General features: G+C 35.8%; 1 protein-coding gene across 1 annotated transcript in view; it reads right to left on the bottom strand.

Moving 5' to 3' along the window:
* The window catches only part of LOC118742656 (general transcriptional corepressor trfA-like), a gene marked incomplete at its 3' end in the record, with an annotated part of 95,758 nt that extends 74,981 nt beyond the window's left edge, over positions 1 to 20,777 (bottom strand). Inside the window, 1 exon segment of the mRNA XM_036474892.1 lies at positions 18,744 to 20,777. Within this exon segment, the coding sequence (XP_036330785.1) occupies positions 18,744 to 20,660 (1,917 nt within the window).
* Positions 20,778 to 22,052: the final 1,275 nt, after the last annotated feature.

The following is a 22,052-nucleotide window of genomic DNA, read 5'->3' as shown; positions in this document are numbered from 1 at the left end:
GCGGGTGAATTCAAAAACTAAAATCAGAGTGGCCAAAATAAAAGTAAAATATTTTCTATTTATAATAAGAATGTGTTTACACACTTGTAAGTTTTAAAAAATAGAGCTCGTAAATACATCAAAATACTCTCTCGCTCGGAAGAGTTATATTTTTTTTAAAAGCACTGCAAGCGCTAGCGTTATTTACATTATCTTCACCATAAACTCATCAAATGTTCGGCTCACTCATGACTTTGCACGTGGAGTATATGTATAATAAATAGTTTATTTGTGTTAATGGCATCATTTTTATTTTTATCGCACCGAGTTTTAAAGTGAGGCAAAAAATATTTATCACATTTTTAAAACACAAAACTTAAAACATCAAAACAGCTAAGCTTTTTACGCCAAACTTTTAATTAAGAAACTGACAATAGAGAAAAGAGCGAGTTTAAAAAAACCAAAACGGCTAAGCTTTTTACGCCAAACTTTTAATTAAGAAACTGACAATAGAGAAAAGAGCGAGTTTAAAAAAATCGATGACAAATAACCAAGCAAGCAAGAAGCACAAAAAGTGTTCCACCGTCTCATCTTCTTCAAGTTAAAATGGGCAAATGGACTTGTCATTTACGCCTATCACAGTCAGGTGTTTGTGCCACGTGAAGTGACCAGTCAGCAGTCCAGCAAGTTGTCTGCAGTGTCGTCTGCTCATTGAGAGCAAAAAATTAGATAGACCTTGTGAGATTGAAGGCAACATGAGCTTTGCCCACCTCGATGCCTCTCAGTCATTTCTGAGCGAAGTATTCACCCAGTTTTTGATGGTGGCTTCGATTGCCGAAGGTGGGAGTGCTACAACTGGTTGCGAACTGAGGAATGCCTGGTCTGAGCAAACTCTGGCCAAATGATAAGATGCCTCATAACGAGGTAGTCCAGAGTATCCTGGCACCCAGAGTAAAACAACCTCGTTATGTTCACCATCTTATTTAAGTCGAGCCTTGCATTGCCGAACTAGTTTGGAAGTACATACTTAAATAGAGGGCTGGTCAATGCCTTAAGTGCAGCTTGGTTGTCACGTAAACTCCTTCCCCTCCACCTATGTTCCTCTACGTAGTCCATGGCTTTAAGTATTGCTATTACCTCAGCCTGGAAGACCGAAGCATATTCGCCTACAGAAAAGCGAAGCTTATCTCCATTAACCTCGAAAAAGACCCCAGATCATGACCCAGAGTCAGTTTTGGAGCCATCAGTGAAGATTCGACAATATGTTAGTCTGGTCTCAGCGATGGAATCAAACCAGAATTCAGTCTCAGGGAACTCAACGTTATAGAATCTCTTCAACAACGGTATTGGTGGCGTACTATCCTATAGCATTGAAAATACACAAGTGCTTAAATCTCTGTCGCCGCGCCCCACTCATTGTCATACCAGCATCCGGTTCTTTTTAATCTGCCGGTGGCCTTTAAGGTTTCCCCACGTATGAAAACACAAAGTGCCGGTAAGTGCAGCAGTGCGTCAAGAGCACTATACACCATTCAAAAAAATTAAAGTTAAATAAGAGGCTATCAAGCAACCATTTTGGTTGTTTACATCGAAACCAGATAAATTTTCGTGGGCCCCCATTTACAATTCATGGACCCCCATATTTTGTTCACGTCACCGTGGACCCCCGTCGAGTCTTCCGTGGACCACTTTGGGAATCACTGGTTTAAGGGAATGAGTGTATGACGGAATGAATAAATATTTCGGTTTTTTCGCTTTGACGAACATCTGCAATGAAAAAACGCATATTTATACATATGCGTATCAACGAAGCCTATGCCCGGAATATTTCGATTTAACGAAATATTAGGGAATGGGCGTTAAGTGGCATGTAAATAATAAATTGTGACATGCAAAGCATAACTTGTAACATCACATCAGGTTTGTAAGATATCCTAACATAAAAGTGCAAAAACACTGTTTTACGTCATATTTGTTTATTTATTTATTTGAGGTTATGTATGTAGCATAGAAAATAAATTTGTTCACAGAAAACTAGTCAAAGTGTCTTAAAAAAACAAATCTCCTCTCGAATGCCTTTGAGTTTGCCAAATAAAGTTTTTTTTTCGGTCGAGTTATTGCATTTTGTGAAAAATGTTATGTTAGGCTTAATGGATTTTCGAACATACATGTGTAGAGTAATTCATTAATATTAAAATTTTAAAATACACAAACGTATTATACTAGATACATTGTTTTATAAATTTTCTCTAAGCCCCTAATAAGAACCGTTAATGATTGTTTGAAATATTAAAGAAAGTTGCTGAATTTTCCTTCATTTTATATAAAGTTTGAAATTTTGATTTACATGGTAAATTAAGGAAGACAATTTACAATGAAAAAATTCTGGTGCATTATTTTTGTCATTTCTGTCTGTTTGCTGGACAATGATAATTTCACTTTTTTTCTGAAGTGGTTTCAAATATTCTGAGGATGTGCGCATATTGCCTGCATCCACAAATCTCTCGCGGACTTCTTACTTGCATCCAATGCGATCTTCACCATCAAAAGCCAATTTCTCTGAGAAGGTTTGCAGCTTGCTTGCAACAGAAATGGCTTAGTTTCGAACTGCATTCATGTGCCATTTTAGGACAGAAACCATTTTGCGATCTCAGTTGGATCTAGAAAAGAACTGAGTGGGTATACTCATAATACAGTAAGTACTGGAGGCGGTAGGGCCATATACAGATGCTCGCCTGCCCTTATACCCTTTTTCCACCAAAGGCTTAACTGTATTTAAGAGTTTATAAAAGTTCCAAGAATTTTAACATGGGGTGATCGGCAAGGTTTATTTCTTAATTTTTGATTTTGTCGTTTCGTTTGCTTGTAAATATGAGCAATTACCCCCTTCTACTTTTTCCAATAGGCGTAAACTGCAGTTAAGACTTGGTAAAAATGAACTATTATTCAATTAAATAAAAATGATTTCAGACTATTCTCCGGAAAACCTAACTGGAAACAAGCAACTTCGATTTGAGCCGTCCGTGAAAACGTCTAGGGATCTACGGCTATGTTTCATTACCTTTCGCCATCCATCCTCCTCATTAATTGTTGCACGGGTTTTCGCGTTTAGGTCCATTTACGATTTTCATTTTAATTTCGTTATGCACCCACCAAGTTTCTCAACTTTTTTTAGGCTTCCCTAAGACACTAAATATAGAAGAGGCGTACATTCATTCCTTTCCATAAGTATGTACAATTCTATATTTGGTTTAGACGGTTTGGCAATATTTCAAACCAGATTAATGTCAAAGTGTCAATTAAGATTTTATCCGCTATAATTAGGATTTAGTTACTCGCAGCCTAAAATATTTACTGTGCACTTTGTCAAAGCTGAACAGTACACCATCTAAAGTGTGGCTGTTTCATAGTAGGCTTAACTTTGCTTTTAATGAATTTATTATTATACTCTCTTACTGCTTATGCATTTACTTCAATAAATACTATTATTGCTTATTTCCATCTCAATAGGTGCACACACCTACCTTAGCAACTCAATCTTCATTTATTTTTTCTCCCTTTATCGTTTAAATAATATGAAAGCAGACAGAGACCCCCCTTAACACAGTTACTGATTGCTCCATACTGAATTGAAATATACGAAAAATCGATTATCCTGACTTTGCATATTTTAACTTTGTTCTTCCTTACGCTTCGATAAGCGTCAAGTTTTCTTAATCTAAAAGTTTTCACTTTCACTTTTATCGTACGTTTTGTGTGAGTTTCGAATTTGTGCAGCTTTGCACATACAAGCACATTTAAATTAGTCTGCATAAACAGAGGTGTGCCACATAAATATTTAAATAAATATAAATTACATTTTTAACAGCGAATTTTTTCTTGAATCGCGTGTATATACTTATATAAGATTATGTAGGAGATGACTTTAGAATCAGTGGGCGAAAGAAGCTAGGAGTAATAGCACCTTTGATGTGTTTATATATTTAGAATAAACTTTACTTTTTGTTCTAAGAGGTCCCATGAAGAGAGCGCTTTTAGGTCCAAATTGTTATCGGAATAGGTTTTTTTTTTAAGTAATCGGAGCACCCTGCCTACTTTGACATATCCGCACAAGACAGTTTATACCCACAAGGTATGAGTCGAAGCCTAATTAATCTCTAATTCCATCCTTACGGGATAAGTTGAGATGAGTAGGATATTAGCTTGGCCTACCTATGTACATATATATTCCCAATAATAGCACCACAAGAAGAGCAATCCGAGTTCACACTCTTAACGAGACTGCATCTATAATTTCTAGCAGGACTGGTTTTTTAATACTCTCAACTTTCTGCTCAATTTAAATTCAAACTTCGTTTAAAAAGAATTATCGTGTTGGCGGGGTGTATGAGCAACATTGGTGCTGATAACAGAGAGGTTGTGCTAAGGCTCGTATGAGCAATTAATGTGCACATATATAATATGTTTCATTAATTCATGGGCCATTCAATGTACAACGGTACAATGTACAGGAAAACGGCATACATTTTAAAATACATTGATTATCCCTATTTAAGTAGTAACCTCTTGCTAAATTACTACATTTCCTTAATCTGTTGAAAAATATTAAAAAATAAGAAGAAGTTGTAATTTCTGTCTATAAAAACTTTTTCTCCACAAGGACCTGTCCCACCAGTAAAAATTTTAAATATTTCCTTGAAGATTATAGGTTTGTATAGTAACAAATAATCAGTACTAATTTGTACTGGAACCTGCAAATTTTTACTGGAAAAGTGTATAGTAACCCAAAAAATTTGCAAGAGAGCACTGAATCGAGAGCGTAATATTTAGCACGGGAGAGCTGCAAATTCTTGCTAGTGAAATTTTTACTAGCAGAAATTAGCTAGCAGAAGAGGAACTGCAGAGGAACAAGTATAAATGTCAAAATCTGACATTTGTTTAATTGGCTTAGTGTAAACAAAAGTAAAATTAGAGCAAATCAAAATATTCATGAGTACTGGACCTTGTAGGTGCTTGTAAGTAAAGCAAATAGTTTAAAACTGGTTTATCAGTTGTAAAATGTTTACAGCAGGAATATCAGAAAAGTGCAACAACTGTTCAGTTGCAAGTTTTTACTAGTTGTGTGATCAAAATATTTTTCTGCTAGTTTACTCTTCTTTTAAATTTTACGCTGTATTTTGCTTTTACGCTCTCGCTGCAATCTTTTACTGAAAAAGTTGAAATACACACCCTATACCAGCCTGATTTTTATTGAAAACGTAAGCGTATAGTATATAATTTACAACTTAAACAAATCTGGCTTGAAAATTCAGCGTTTTGGCTTTCGTCTTTGAGGGCACAAAGGCAATATAGAGGGATTTTCTGTGTCCCACCAGTCACATTCATTCAAGTAATAGTTACAAAGAACGTAAAACTTGTTTGGTTCTTTTTTGAAAGGAATTTAATACACTAGTTACTTATCTATGTATATTAAAAAATATATTTCACTGTTCCGACGATATAATTATGATTGATTACATTATGGGGTTCAATGTCCCATCACTTACAGTGGAATGGCCCTTATGTAAAAGGCACACATTACAAAATTAATTTACTCTCTCTATAACACTTCTGAAATTAAAAAAAAAAACTTTTTATTTTATTAATATCCCGTGCTTAAGATTAACTGATGATCTTAAACACTCACTAGAAAAACGTTTTGTACAGAGATTTTGTACAACACTTAAAATATTTATCATAAAAAAATTTTTTCGTTTACTTTTTATAAAAATTTAGTGCAAAAATAGGGGCTAACTACAATTATTTTTTTTGTTTTAATTAAACAATGTTTTGTTAGACGTCATTTTAAAATTCTATTAATCCTGTTTTTTTTTAAATATGTTTGGTTTCTAAAATCGGGTGAAAGTGGTCAAGGTGTTAATAGATAAGTACATCAAGTACAAAAATAACCGTAATTTTTAGTTTTTCCGGAAAAGCGATCAGATTGAAATTCAAGAAAAGCAGTTTTTAGATCTAAAAATATTTATCTAAAAACTGATGAACAAATTTTTTGAATCCATTTTAATCGAACCTATCCATGCTTGAGGATCACTATGAGTGCAGTCTTTCATTTGAACCATTTAAATATAACTTTCAAACTTATTCTAAAATTTAGAAAATCTCTGACAAAAATTGTAAAATTTGATTGAATATTTGCCGAATTTTTACCAATTTTACACAAAGAATAATAAGAAATGAACGAAATATTTTTCATGAAAAACATTATGAAGGTTGAAAAAAACCCTGCACGGATTATATGCACAGTCATGTTTTTAATAAAGTTTAATGAAGTGATAAAAATAAAACTTTAACATCGCATTTATTTCGCTGCGAATTTTTAACTTTTCACTTCACTTCACGACAGTGGTGCGGTTTCAAGGAGGTGAGATATATCGTAATGGGAAGTAAATAGTTTTCCAAAGGGTTTATCCATCAAATGGCGCTGGGGTGGAGTAATGTCTAAGAAGCGTATTTTTGGTCCGATTCGTTTCATGCTCGAAATATATTTGGGTGACAGGAAGGGAAGTGCTTTTGCAATAAAGTCTCAGTAGATGCCGCTGGAGTCACTATACTGAAAGTCATCGACACAAAAAAAAGTTTATTTATAGGTAATTAGAAAACTTTTCAATGTAGCAGAATTCATATTCGTACGGCTGCGAGGTCTACACGATCTTGTTTTTAGGTAGCCAAATGAAAGATGAGGTAAAATATCCTCTAAAAGATAAGAACTAGGATACAAAGCTGCGCAGAAATGTGATAATGTGATTCTGCATCAACCTGGCCAAGAGAATCGCAGGCCATGCGGCTATCCAAGGCACATCGACCTACAGAGAAAAATCGCCTTTTAACTTTACACTCACACATCGACAATAGAAGGCAATATAGAATTGGAGTCATATACTTGGTATCTACGCACCGGAATATTAAGAGAAATTGTAATAGTTATAAATTAGCATGGAAAGGATGAGGGCACCTTTCAAGAAGGGACACGGTACTTATATTGGAAGAATAGCTAAGAAATCGCAAGGCGCAGGTAGCCAATGAACGAAGGAAAACTCTTTTGATGGCCTTGGACGTCCTATAACAGATAACGCATATTTTTACCTGACATAATCCTAGGGGTTGGTGTTGTAAGATCATATAAGAGTATTTATTACACACGCTTGATAAATTGATAAAACATTTTAATACATTTTTGCAGGTGCAAGTAAAACCATCGGCAAAATTAATAAGAACAACAGTCGATTTGTACCCTAGTGAATTCATGATATCGAAAGAGCATAGTAATTCCATATGATCCATTTTTCGTATCCGGAAACGTTCAGAAAACGATTTCCATTTTTGTCATCATATCATCATGTTATTTCAATACAATAATTTTGAAATATTTGTTCAAACTGAATGTTTGAAAATATGCATACGTACACGGCAGTAGCTCAGTGTGCAGAGGAACGTGCTACTAGGTGATAGCTTCCGAGAAATCCCAGGTTCGAATGCCGTCAGAAGCAAAACATTAAAAATATACATATAAAAAGTATTTAATAAAATTTAAATAAATACTGAATCATAAAATTGTATCTTTTTGGTTTCCTGTAACTGTGAAAAAGATTCTGTGAAGTTCAGAATGAAATAGTTTTCAGCGAAAAATTTAATCAGTTAAATTTCAGAAAAACAGCCGAAAGCACATGAAACATCAGGTTTTTATATGAAATTATTTCCATTTTCGGATACGTTTCCAGCTATTTTGCTGGCTGGGATATCACAACCCTTATATGGTATTCCTGACCTTTATGGCTTTCAAGTAAAATGTAGGAGTTATCGAGGTTCTACTGTATGTGGTGTGTACACTGCCGGAACAAAGTATTGGCACAGGAAATTTTTCGCAATATATGCAACAATTATTACTCTAATATTTTTCCGCCAATTTCATATAAAAATATGGTTCATTCTACAACAAAAAACATAAAAATATAAATCCTAAACTTTGTGCAAAACACGCGAAAATTCAGCAAATTTTCATGCAAATTTTCAAATTTTTAATCAGAATTTTTTGAGAGTGTAGATTTGTAGCCCAATCAAATTTATTATAATAAAGTACAAGTTTTAAGTACTTAGGAATCAGCGTTGATTTTTGACATTTTTTTCCGCAGTCCCTTTCATACAAATTTTTTTTCCCAAAATACTTTATATGCAAAAAATGCAGAATACCTTCAACGAAAAAAATTCCCAAAAATCAATGCGATTTTTGACTAACTCCAAACTTGCACTTCTTTACTAGAATTAAATGGGCTGCAAAACTGCATACTCAAAAAAATCAAAAAAATTGGATTAAAAAGTTGAAAATTTGGATGAAAATTTGCTGAATTTTCGCGAGTTTTGCACAAAGTTTATGAATTATATTTTAAGGTTTTTTGTTGTTGAATTGGCCATGTTTTTATACAAAATTGGCGCGAAAATAGTAGAATAAAAATTTTTGCATATATTGTTAAAAATTCGCTGTGCTGTGTCCGGCAGTGTTTGTGCCCTAATACATTTTTTTATTTACATAAATGTCGTTAAATGGGATTGTAAAAAATTAATAATAATAATTTCAGTTTACTCAATTCAATTTAGTATGTCAAATAAGTAAAAATTAAAAAACATTAAATTTTTAAAGTAACTTGTACAACCTCAAAGTATTATTTGTATTTTCTTGATGCCACGTAATAAAACAGCTACACGTTTTAATAACCTATCTCGTTCGTCTCGTCTCTAATACGAGTACAAAAATCAAGTTTGACAGAGATACCTCTGAAAATCTTAACAAAAGGTGCGAATGTCAATTTAAACGCAACGCCAAAGAAAATTTTAAGGCTTCAGTTTTGATATCTTTTAGTGAACATTTCCAATTTACCCGTAATACTTTTATGACTTTGCCCATGGGGATGGATAAGCTGCATTCTGCGTCGAGCATTATTTATGAACATTCAAGCACACAAAAATATTAATTTATGTACATGCATATGTATGTATGTATGTACATGTTTATGCCCATATGCATAAAAATATGTACATATGTATGTACGAGTATGTAAGTACTTATAGCCATTGGTGGGTTCGTTTTGCGCCTTTTACAGAAGACATTGGCATTACTATAACTTGTTTCGCGCTCGAACTTTTTGTCGCACAACTCAATTTTGCAGCTGAGCTTATTTCATGCGTGCCGAAAAGTAATATGTGTACATATGTATTTGCACTCCTCGCCATTTAAATAGCGCTAGCTTTTAATCCTTAGTATTTTTCCTTTCGTTTATTTAATATTCATTGATTTTTTTATAAAAATTTAGTTTTGTTTATTCTACGTGTAAATCGGATTTTAAAATTATATACAAATTATAAAAAAATATGTCAACAAAGGGGTGCGCTATCACAATGACCTGCAGTGAATAAATTAATAATACTCTTTTGTTTTGTTGACGGTGCTGCCCATTTTCTTCCATATAACTTAATTTATTCACTGCAGGACATAAGGCTAGCACACCCCTTTGTTAAAATTTTTTTAAATTTGTATAAAATTTTAAAATCAGATTTACACTAGAATATGGTATATTTTTTATAAAAAATTTATGAATATTATGCAAACAAAGGGAAAACTTTAAATACTAAGAACTAAAAGGATGCGCTATTCAAATGACGAGGAGTGTTCATACGAGTACCTATATATGTGTGTACATTAGGGCGGGTTGATTTGTATGGATGAAAAAAACAATTTAAAATCGTATAGCAAAATCGTAATCTGCATTAAATTCTAAGAAAATTCTCTGAAGAAACCATGGGTCCGCGCCTCTCGACTTGAAAATTTTTTTCCTCTTCTTTCGCTAAAATTATTTTCTTTTTTTGAAATATATTATGTTTTATTATATTATATTATAGTTTATGCAATACAGGTTTTGTTTTGAGACTAATAAAAATATTCAATTATCAAAAAAGCAAAAAAAAATTATATACAAACATTTTTACTGGGGTGAATATTTTTTTAATAAAAAAAATTATGAGTGCAGAAAAAATATAAAGTGCAAAAGAACTACCTTACTAAACAATTTTATTCAGAAAATTCGATTTCTTTTTGGAAAAACCTATTTTTTCTAACATTTAGTTTTTTGGCAAAGGCGGCCATATAAATTTTCAAGTCGAGTGGCGCGGATTAGGATTTTAATTTAGATACATGGTTTCTTCGGAGAATTTTCTTAGAATTTTATGTAGTTTACGTTTTTGCTATACGATTAAAAAAAAAAAATCAACCCGCCCTAGTGTACATACTTTAAGCGCATAAACGTAACATTCGCATTTTAAAGAATAAAATTTCACTTGCTTGAATACCTTTCAATGAAAAGGCTTCCCAAAAATGCCACGCTTTGCCTACACATTTCTCCAACTCTTTTTATTTTGCCCCGTGTCGAATTTGAAGGAAATGGAATTATAAAAGGACCTCGTTATTTTCATTTTATTTGCCATTGTCGTCGCAATTCAATGCAAGAAACAAACAAAAGGGGTATGCAAGCAAATATACTTCGCTTCATTTGTATGCCCTGCAGGAGAGTAGTAGTATTACAGTAAGTAACATAATATTCTGCAAGGCAAGGCAGGAAAAAAGAAAGGACAGTGGTGGTGAACGAGGACGATGATAAGCATATGCTATGCATATCAAGGAGGGCCTTTAATACCGTTAAACAATAGCGGAACGAGAATTTCGACGGCATGTATTTACAAGCATATTTCTCTCACATATGTACATATTTATAAGCGTAGGTAATCCTTGGATCATGTTTGCCAAACTGAAAGTTCGAGTGCACCATTTCCAAAACAGAGTAAATAATTCCACTTCTTTGACATTTTCGAACTTGTCAAGCCTTTTTCAGGTTTTGATAAACTTACAGTTTTGCTACTAGTTGATAATTTCCACATAAGGGTCAGCAAGCAAGTAAGACATACTGGAAACTTTGCTAATACTTACGTGGCACTTAAGTGACTTTTGTTGCGAAGGACTTGGGTTAATTTGGGAAATACTCGCACGCATTGAAAACAGGACGAAAACCAATCGTCGGCATTACTACAAAACTTTTTAAACGGTAGTTCTGAAATTTTAAAAATATAGAAGGACTATTCAAAAAAAAATGCCAATAAGTATATCTTACTTTAAGAACCCGCCTTGACTCTTGATCGCAGTTCTTACCACTAGGGATGTCAGTGGTTAAATAACATCGATGTATTTCTTCGATTCGATACATCGAATTATATATCCTTAGGACTTTTCAGACAATATTTCACCACAAAATATGTTATTAGCAAAATGTTACAACATTTTAAATTTATTACCGCAACTGAGTTATTTATGTATATTTCTAACGGATCTTTTAGGAGCCATTAAAATTTTTTGGTCAAAGTTACTCTCTTTTTTGAACAATTGAAAAACGCGCGGTTCAATATACTAAAGATGCCAGTTTTCAAAAAAACATCGATTCATCGATACATCCAGTGGAAAATATTCGCTGCATCGAAGAAAAACATGGATATTTTCGATGCATCCATGGTTCTCTGACATCCCTACCAACCACTCTAATGTCAGTAAATTACAACGCTCCAAAAATTATTAAACTCTTTCAAAGACACGGTGCACCTTAGGACGCGTAATTTTTTTTTTTACTATGGGCAAATTTTCCCAAGAAATCATGGGTCTAAAATCAATTTGGAGTTTGCCATATTACGAAAATAAGTTCCAAAAAAAAAGTGAAAATTTTCACTGTTGCGCCCTCTGGTGGAAGTTTTCAGCAAAATGGTAAGTGCTTAAATGGATTGCTCATACGAAAAAAACCCCTTATAGAATGTTTTAATACAAAATTTAAGCATTTCCTTACGACACTACAGCCAAATGCTAAAATATCTAATTTAACGATTTGGCTAATTCCAAATTGATTTTAGGCTCATGATTTACCGTTGAAACACAATACCGACGAATGGCGAATTTTCGCACAGTAGTGCGACGACGGCGGAAACTTTCGCCCAGTAAAAAACAACTACGGCGACAACGAATTCAGCTGCTTATGACAAGGTTCAATTAAAATTTTTACAAACAATAAGATTATTAATTTTTAACAAAAACTAATACAGTATTTTTAAATTTGGATTTAAAAACTTAAGAATATTTTGCATATGGACATTATGGATCGTATTTTGCCGCTGCCGCTAGCGACGACGATAGAAATAAGTCTATCGTTGTGAACAATCGTCGGACGAACGTCGTCGTTTGCTTTGGTTGTGTGCGTTCTCATACACAACAGTGTGTTTTAATTTTTACAGCGAACATTCGCAGCGAAAAGTTCGCCGTTCGTCGGCATTGTGAAACACAATGCGGTTATACGGAGAATTTGCTAAGAACTACAAGTAGAATCCTTCTGTGCTATACGCGTATAGTTGCAAAAAAATTTCCCATACAAATTGACCCGCCCTAATGTACACATGCCAATTTTGAATAATTTGCCCTTCGTTACTACGGCAATGACGCAGGTTTTTAATTTGTGGAAATGGCCATTATATGGGAGGTGACTATTGTTTTTATTCGATTTTATCCATTTTCATAAGCGATCTATCTTGCATCAGCAGTAACTTATGCTACGAGTTTTGCTAATTTAGGTTATGAATAAATTATGACAAATCCGTACATATCAAAAATGTATGAAATTACCATAAATGCATGTTTACACGCTTTTTCCCAGAACCGGTTTTCGAGTTATTAAAAAAATGGAAGTTTGATGGCTTTATTTTGCATAGTTTTCATACAGTGAAAATGCTTATGTTGGTATGATGTCATGACCAAAAATTACAATAAAATGATTTATAGTCAAAATAGTGTTTTTTGTACACAGAAAAGAGCAAAATTTTTAATTATGATTTAGTAGACCAAAAAATACCAAAAAACAAAATGTATATATTTATAATCAATGAAAAATTCACGTTTGGTCTTATTTTAACAGTTTTTAACCCTTTATTTATTGCATTTTTGCAAACCTCCTAGTGTACTTCTGCCATAAAAAGGCTTTTTCGGAGGTGGAGTGAGAGTGCAGAGCTCTCCATTTCTGTCTGTTGGAATCATTTATGATATAATGTTCATCCCAAAATAAAGTACGACATAATTTTAGAACTATTTAGGAGTTTCTCTTAAACTGGAAAAAGCCTTGCAAAATTCAAAAACTCAAAACTTTTATTGAGAGGTCAAGACATGTTTGAAATTAAAAAAACCGGATTTTCGATAAAACAATCTGGTTTATGCGATATTCGGAAAATCAAAATTAAAATGGCTATATTTGTATATCAAAAAAAAAAAAAAAAAAACATTGTAAACCGGGTTGGAAAGATCGAGTCAATCACCCTAATACATACATATGTACACGTATTAGCTTCAATAGAACAAAAAAAAAAAAATCACCTAACATACAGTAGTACCTCGATTCTTGCACATACTCGGTACTTGCACACCTCGATTCTTGCACAATAAAAAATTTTTCCATTACGTACTCAGTACTTGCGACATCCAAAAAATTTGAACTCGATACTTGCGACATTGCCTAGTTGCTTTTGGTAACGGTTCCTTAGATTCAATAAAATTCGGGGAAGTCCCGATTTATTTCGGAAATGAATTGCTGTGATTGGCTAATTCTCTTACGCACGTGTATTTTGGGACATTTGAATCAGTTTTAACGGACGTTTCATTGAGTGCGGTCACACAATGGCAGGGAAAAAATTTACGTTGCTTACAATAAAGCAAAAAGCTGAAATTTTAAGGAAGCTAAGTGAAGGATTTTCTATCGATGCCTTAGCCAAAAGTTTTCACGTGCACAGGTCAACAATAAACCGCATTAAGAATAAGAAGAACACCATAAGGAAGTTCCTGGCGCATGCTGAATCTGGTCCTGGGAAGAGAAAAACGTTTAAACCTGCAGAGCTTCCTAAAATGGAAAGAGCATTGATGAAATGGTTTGCAAATCAACGAGCCAAGAATTTACCAATCACTTCTGATATGCTTAAACAAAAGGCCAAGTTTCTCCATGCCAAAATTCAGGAAAAATCGGGGGACTTCCATGCTAGCAATGGTTGGATTACAAACTTTAAAAAAAGATATGGAATACGAAGACTCAAAATATGTGGAGAAAAACTTTCGAATAAGACTCACTCAGTTAATCCATTTTTACAAAAACTGAACAAAAAAATTGCTGATTTAGGTTTGACCAAGGACCAGATATACAATGCCGATGAATCTGGTCTCTTTTGGAAGCTTTTGCCTGATAGAACTCTTGTGCGGTCAAAAGAAACTTCCGCTCCAGGACATAAAATCAGTAACTGCCATCCCTAAATTGGCGCGTCAAGCGCCAAACAACTGTCAAAAATCCTCATGCCCATACAATTTGTATGAAGCATCCCACAATAACGCGGCGCTAACGCCGAGCAAATGGAATTTTCATTTTTGACAGGGCGTTACGTGTTGAAGTTGGATGCGGAAGACGGAAAGAAAGAGAAAGGACAAAAAAGTGAAAGAGGAAACGAGAATAAAAACGAGAGGATCTGAGAAAACGTCAAAAATTACGACGCGTTGATTTGGGGATAGCGCGCGCTGACACTCGTCGACAATGGATAACGCAACGCTTAGCGCTCCAATTTAGGGACGGCAGTAAGGAAAGAATAACTTTTCTGGCTTGCACGAATGCATCTGGAAATCACAGAGTAAAACTAATGGTTATTGGGAAATCATTAAACCCACGATCACTTAACAATTTTACGGATATTCCAGTTGTCTACAAAGGAAATAAAAGTGCTTGGATGACCTTGGCTTTGTTTGAGGAATGGTTTCACAAAACATTTGTTCCAGAGGTACATCTGGTCATCTTTGTTTGTAAAAAATTTCGTTTATTAATTCAAATTTCCTAAAATTGCAGGTAAAAGGGTTCCTTCGTGCCGAAAATCTTCCCGAAAAGGCTCTATTGCTTATTGATAATGCTCCATGCCATCCCAAAGACGGCGAGTTAATGAGTAGTGATGGTCAAATATCTGTAATGTGTCTTCCTCCAAACTGTACTGCACTTATACAGCCCATGGACCAGAATGTTATAAGACTTACGAAATTGAACTATAAAACAAGCCTTTTAAGTGACATCGTTCGCCGTGGAAAAACAATAGACGAATCTCTGCGAAACATCAACTTAAAACACGCAATATGCTTTTTAGCTAATGCCTGGAATGCTGTTAATGTGACCTCCATTCAGACATCATTTCAAAAAATGTTTGAGGTAACATCCGAATGGGATAGTGAAGATGTCATCCCTCTTTCAGAGTTACGCTTACAGCTTGTTGAAGATACATCCAATATTCAAGCAATTTCAAATTTGCTTCAAGAAATAGAACCATTGCAGCAAATATCCGATTCTGAAATTGAGCAATGGATTGCTGAACCTATTTTGGAGTCTTTTGAACAAAATGAAGATCCCTGTATCAATTGTGACCTTACTGATGGTGAGGAAACAAACAACGTGGTAGTAAATACGAAGAAAGTTACACAGGAGGAGACTATATCAGCATACAATATTTTCTTAGAATGGGCTGATCAAAATAATGACGCTCCAGAGACTTAGAAGCAGCGTAGTACTGAACAAGCGAGCTTGCACAAAACAAACAAAAATTTCAAATTTTTTTAGTTCCACATAAAGTATGTGAGTCTTTCTATATTTATGTATATGAACGAATTAAACTTAAGCGTATTGAATTAAAATACATATTAAAAATAATAAACTTATTTTCCAACTAAATTCTTTCATAAAATTGCCTTTTATTTCATACAAAAAAAAAATACTCGCTACTTGCGACAACCTCAATTCCTGCCCTGTTTTCATTATGTGCAAGAATCGAGGTACTACTGTATTTTATATTTGCAATCTAAACAATTCGAAATTTTTGTGTTCATTAGCATGTACACAGCAACTTAGTGAATGGTCCAGCGGCTAATGAGCGCACTTAAGCTGCCAGCTTTGACTTTTGTTTACGCAATTAATAATTTTTGTTTACAATTAATAAATACTTACGGGCAAGTGTTTCAAAATATTTGATAATTTGCATAGACACATTTTTATGTGCCCGCTTGCGATGATATAAATTATGAAAAATTTATGAGAGAAGGCATTTCATTTAAGGCGCTGCTTGAGGGTAAGGAGTAATGTAATGAATAACCAAATAAAGCATATCGTTAGTTTGGTAGAATAATGTCTTAATGAAAAACTTGTGTGCTAAGTAAAAAAGTCGATGCTGCAGAGCCTTAGCTGAGTCGCAATTCTGCTCTGACCAAGAGCTGTTAGCTTCTAATGAGCCAAAATTAGTCGTTGACCATACAAAAAATTGGTCTAAAATTGTGTTGTTCGAAAAAAAAAACATGCAAAATCCACCGCGTTGGTGCAAAAAATTTTTATGTACATACACTAATATTATCGATTTTGAGAAGAGAAACACGATTGCACTGTATTAAAATCGAAAAAAATTTTAACACCTCAATTTTAATAATGCAGTTTTTATGGCATGCTTTTCTATTTAAATGCAGCTGCATGAGGCATGGTATTTAGAAATTTTTAGGCCCTCTGGGAGCCAAGTTATAACAATTTTAAACCAAACTTCGAATCTGCTGTACGAGTTCTTACTCTGAAATTAGAAGAAAAATGCGCAAAAATGTCGAATGAAATTTCGAAGTTTAAATTCAGAATCGTTATAATTTGGCTCTCAAAGGGCCAGAGACTTTTCTACTTTGCTGAAATTAAAGTTCTTGAATAGCACTAAAACGTACTTGTTTTTCGAGAGATATAAAACTGTGTGAAGGATGCATCGCTGCATGTAAATCATAAAAAATGCAATATAAAATGCATTTTTCAAATTGAGGGGTAAAACTTTTTTCGTATTTTAAACAGTGGAACCACGTCACGAGAAACACGTCTATATTATTAGTATAATAAAACGTAGACAAATTTTTTTTTGGAACAAATGCGCTGGATTGTGCATGTTTTTTTCGAAGAACAATATTTTTGACCACTTTTCTTAAGGTCAAGGAGTAATTGTAGCTCAATGCCAATATTTTTCTGTGAAAGGGAATCGCATTAGCTTTCAAAGCATTTTGTTTCATATCCAAATGTTTGCTTTTGTCGAAAGCGCTACGATTAATTCGCATGACGTGTTCAAAAGGCCCACTGTGCACCATGGGGACTAACTGACGTCTTGCCTCGGCTCTGGGCTCAACTGCGGTCGAAGACTGAGATCGCTCATTTAAATCTAATACCACTGCGCTAGCCTCGTCGAGCAGGTGGTCGTAAGAAGCAGATAAGCAGCAGCAATAGCAACGACAGCAACAACAACAACAAAGGAACAGCTGACATAACGAGGATTTATGAAATTTGAACCGCATTTGACCATCGAAGGCGGTGCACAGCCGGCAGCTCCACATCGAGATTTGCAGAGTTTATGTAGCTACAGAAGCCCGATCAAAAATCGCCGTCTATGCAAACCGCCGGAAACACCAGTGGCGGTAGATTATCACCAGCGACATGGGCTCAGTGGTGTAGCACCTAGGCAATGGCAAAATAACAAACGTAGAGCACGCTGGAGTCTGCGTAAGCAAACGATGAACCGCAGGAAGAGCGTCATATCGTTATAGAATCTTCTGATTTGCGGAGAGGCGGAAAATCGATGATCAAAGCGGGGAAGACGGGATACACCCGAAAAACTGGGAATATAAGCAAAAGGTAAAGGAGGAAAGAAGTTGTACTGGCATATGAAACCGCGCCCATTGAAAAAGGGAGGTCCGGGAAAACTACAGGGCGGTCAACCACGTCCGTGATGAACAGATAACCAGGAAGACTAGAGATAAGAAAACTGCGCCCGCTGAAAAGTAGAGAAGCGGAAAACTACCACCTGTGCAGATACCGGACTCCAAATGGACTCGATGACATCACAACCGACCAGCAGCAGACCGGTAGAGAAAGTGCTTAACACCGAATCGGTGTCATCGCAGAATATGCACAATAACAAGAATATAACAAGCAAAGCAGGTAAGCTTGAGTAGTGAAAAGGCACAGCCATGTGCACCTTGAAAGAAGATGACAACACGGACAAGTCGTCAGAGTACGCGATCGCACTGCTGAGAGCTAAAAACGAGGGCAGAACACCAAAAGATAGCGGATCATAAACAGCTCTGTCGTCGGACAGTGGACTACCTCTAAGCGAACTGAGGCGAGAGCTCCTTTAACAACAAATTAAATAATTTGTGATTTTTCGAGTTTTTGGATACTTTTCGAGAGCTTCTTATGATTTTATCTTTCAAAACTCTCGAAAAGTACCGAAAGATTCCCACGAGGTATTTCGGAGTATTTTCGGGACTTTTAGGGGATTTTCATGATGTTCCGTGTTTAAGGAAAATTCGGATATATTTATGTTTTGACTTCAATTATTCTTAATGTCAAAAAAAATTAAAACAAAAAAATTATGGATGCTTTTTGCTAAAAAATATCAGGAAAATATTTCCTTCCTTATCTTATAAAAGTATTAACCAAAAGCTACAACTTTTCCTTTCCCTCTGAACTTGAAGAAGAATAAGTTTAATGAATGAAGAATGAAAAAAAAAAAACTAGTCGAAAGCATTATATGCTTATTCCAATATAGCCTACCTCTTCGCTTCCTTCATCTCGGCTGTCGTTATGTTGTGATTGCACCAGCAATTTCAGTTTCGGACTCTTTGGCAGCCGACGTTCATACAGGCACGTAGACATTGTCACCTTTGCACCGCGGGGATAGTCAACGAATTTCCGACGCAATACCACTTCCACATTTTCACCATCTGAATCGCACGCAGACTCGTCAGCACCACCGCCGTCGCCGTCGCCACCACCACTTCCATGCAGCTGTTGCGTAGCCTGCAGTGCGATGCGATTCTCCACCGCTAAACGCATGGGATTAAAGTTCCGCGAACCGGATGAGCTGCGCCGCAGTAAGTTGTGCTGATGTTGTGACGTGTTGTGCGCGTGATGATTTTGATGATGTGGATGATGAGTTAAGCACTGTGACTGTTTTTCTTGCTGCTCAGGTGGCTGCTGCTCGAAACGTCGCATCAGCTCCATCTTCTCCTCAACGGTCATATTGTTAATACGTAAAGTGTTTGCATCCAAATTGCGTATCATGTCGGCGATTTCTGAGGCAAGCGTGCGCCCAGTGCTGAGGGACTTGCGAGCAGAGTGAAAGGTGAGATTTTGTGGTAGTGGTGTCATAACGTCGGCGCTTTCCGCTGCAACATTGGCTTCATACTCGATTTCTTCGGGGGTTTTTGGTGTTAATGCTCGTGTGCGTGCCAAGCAATCATCGCTGACATTGGTGCGGCATGGCAACTCAACGCGCACGTCAGGCGCAAGCTTCCTTGCCACATCGCTGGAGTGACGCATGCTTGCTGAGCGATTAAGTACTTGCTCGAAATTGAAAGCTTCCGTTTCAGGGAACGGCGTCCCAATTAAATTTGGCTTTTCATCCTCGACAAAAGATTTGTATTCGGATATGTAGCTGCGTTCATCGTGCGACGCAATGGTTTTAGCTGTGTCCATCGCGGGCGCGAGCGTATCGTCCGCACTTCCGCTTGCGTGATAACGAGCCGTATTATTATCACTGCTGGCTGCTGTCCTACAACGAGGCGTCAGTTTATCGCAAGCACTTATATCAAGTGCCTTGTCCGACAGTTGCGATTTTTCATGATTAGAGTTGGTTTTTATTTCGCTTACGTTAATGGCGTTACGTATTTCCGGTGTTGCCATTGGCGCTTCGTCTGAGTAGTCATTGACTTTCAACAACGCTTTTAGCTCATCTTCTTCGATGCCCAACTGCTGTGGTTCCATTACCGCCAGTGGCGCTCGCTTTTTCTTTGCTTTTTTCTTATCCTTATCCTTTCCCTTTTCTTTTTCCTTTTCCCTTTCTCTTTCTTTTTCATTGTTCTTCACTCGCTCACTTTTCTTCTTCTTACTGCTACCCAAAAATAGCCGAAATATGCCACTACTGCGCGCGCTGCTACGCGAACTTATTCGCTTATCAACAGTGCCGCCGCCTTCGTAGCTGCTTCGATAGACAACAACATCACTCATATCGCTGGTGCTCATCATCCCTGGTTCACAACTGCCCCTGCCTAGACTTGGCGACGTTGCACTGCGCATGAAATATTTAGATTTCGTTTTCTTCTGCTCTTCGCCCTCATTCTCTCGTTTTGCTTTAAGCATTCTTCGCTCATTTGGCGCAATAGTGTTTGCTTTATCGCCATTATCAGTGCTCTTATCTTTGTTGCACTCCTTTAGCTTATCGCGCGCAACATTGTTGAGACGCCGACTGGCTTTGACGTCGGCATTTCGTGTGCTGATTTCGTTGTTACCAGCGTTGTCCGCGCTTCCCTCTCGACTGCGTCGACCTCCATCATTATCGTCTGCAGACGCACTTCTATGACGGACGTGCGCCCCCACTACGGAGGCAGCATTGATAGGTTCACTTGCTGGTGGTGCATATGTGGATTTGTGGCGAAAAACATTTGTGATCTTTACGAAACATTTATGCATTTTCGAAGAAAAAAATCCGAGAAGATCTGATGTGTTTGCAAGTTGTGAAGCAATGTTAGTTGCGTAGATTTTTAAGTATTCTACAATTTTATTAATCACAATTTCCTGTTGAAAAATTTCACGCAGAACACTAAAACTCTTCTAAAACTTCTGAAAAACTTTTTTTTACTTTTTTTAGCTGCTTCAATTTTTATTTCATCATCGCTTATTTACTTTTTTCCACTTTCCACTACACACATATATCTGCATATATGTATTCACCGTCAGTAAGACTACCTTTCAGCACTTCATTGAATTAGATATTTATGAACTTTATAGTATTTTTTAATTCTAACTTTTTCTTTATAAGTTTCATGCTATTCTAATTACACTAAACCACATTTTCCTTATGACTCTTCGAAATTCACATTTCCGCCGTTCGCTTTGCTTCTTATGCGTGCTCCGTTCGCCACGTCACTAAGAAAGACACTATAAACTTAAAAAATAAAATAAAATAACAAGTTCTGCTTCATAGATAGGTACCTACGTAATCACTTGCCAAACAATAATTTAATAATTTAAATAGCTTGTAAACATGGCCAACACCAAGCCTTCAATCATTGAAACTCATAAGCCGTTAGCGATGGTAAGCGCATGTATATGTGTGCCAGATTATAAAAAATGCCCTGTAGGACCATTGTAAACTAGTTATCAGGGTTAGAACTTTACCACGATCGTAGTAGATTAACTACGATTTTCGCTAAAAAATTTAAACTTACTACACTACATCGGTATACCCATAGTCTACTTCTATATTCTTTCGAAAATAATAAAGTGTGTCAATTGTAGATATGAAGTAGAGATGGGCGCGGGACTAAACACTCAGTCGCAATTCCGCCCATACGAATGTTTTCAAATTTGTAACGCGGATACCGTGGGTCGCGATATCCATAGCTAAGTAGAAATAAAAAGGATTTCAAATGAATTTTAAATAATATAAATAAGTATGTACTTATGTGATAAGGAAAGTTAAATGAACCTACACATAGTGGGTAATATTCGATTAATTTTGTTCAAAAATGACCGGAAGAGTGAGGGTAGGTAGACTCCTGCTGACTTGAGCGGCCCTCTTATATCTCGAAAACTAATAATCGCAAAATTTTTTTGACCCCAAATTCAAGTTTAATTTCTCAATTTTACCCTAGCATGAAGATTTCATCAAGATATTCGGGAAAAAAATTCGTCGGGCCTATATGGGCTAAGAGCCGTATTTTTATAGAAAGGTTGGTTTCTTTTCCACCTTAGACATTCCGAATTCGTTCCAAATATGCTAATTTAAAACACAGAATTTTTTCAGTGTTCCTCCGAGGGTTTTGGACATGGACTGTTTCTTCAATTTAATAGTGTTCGCTT

Source organism: Rhagoletis pomonella, unplaced genomic scaffold, assembly GCF_013731165.1.
Source record: "Rhagoletis pomonella isolate Grant_MI unplaced genomic scaffold, Rhpom_1.0 Rhpom_scaffold_00007, whole genome shotgun sequence".
Taxonomy (NCBI): Eukaryota; Metazoa; Arthropoda; class Insecta; order Diptera; family Tephritidae; genus Rhagoletis; species Rhagoletis pomonella.
Note: the sequence above shows the minus strand (reverse complement) of the source record. Positions and strands in the feature narration are given on the sequence as shown.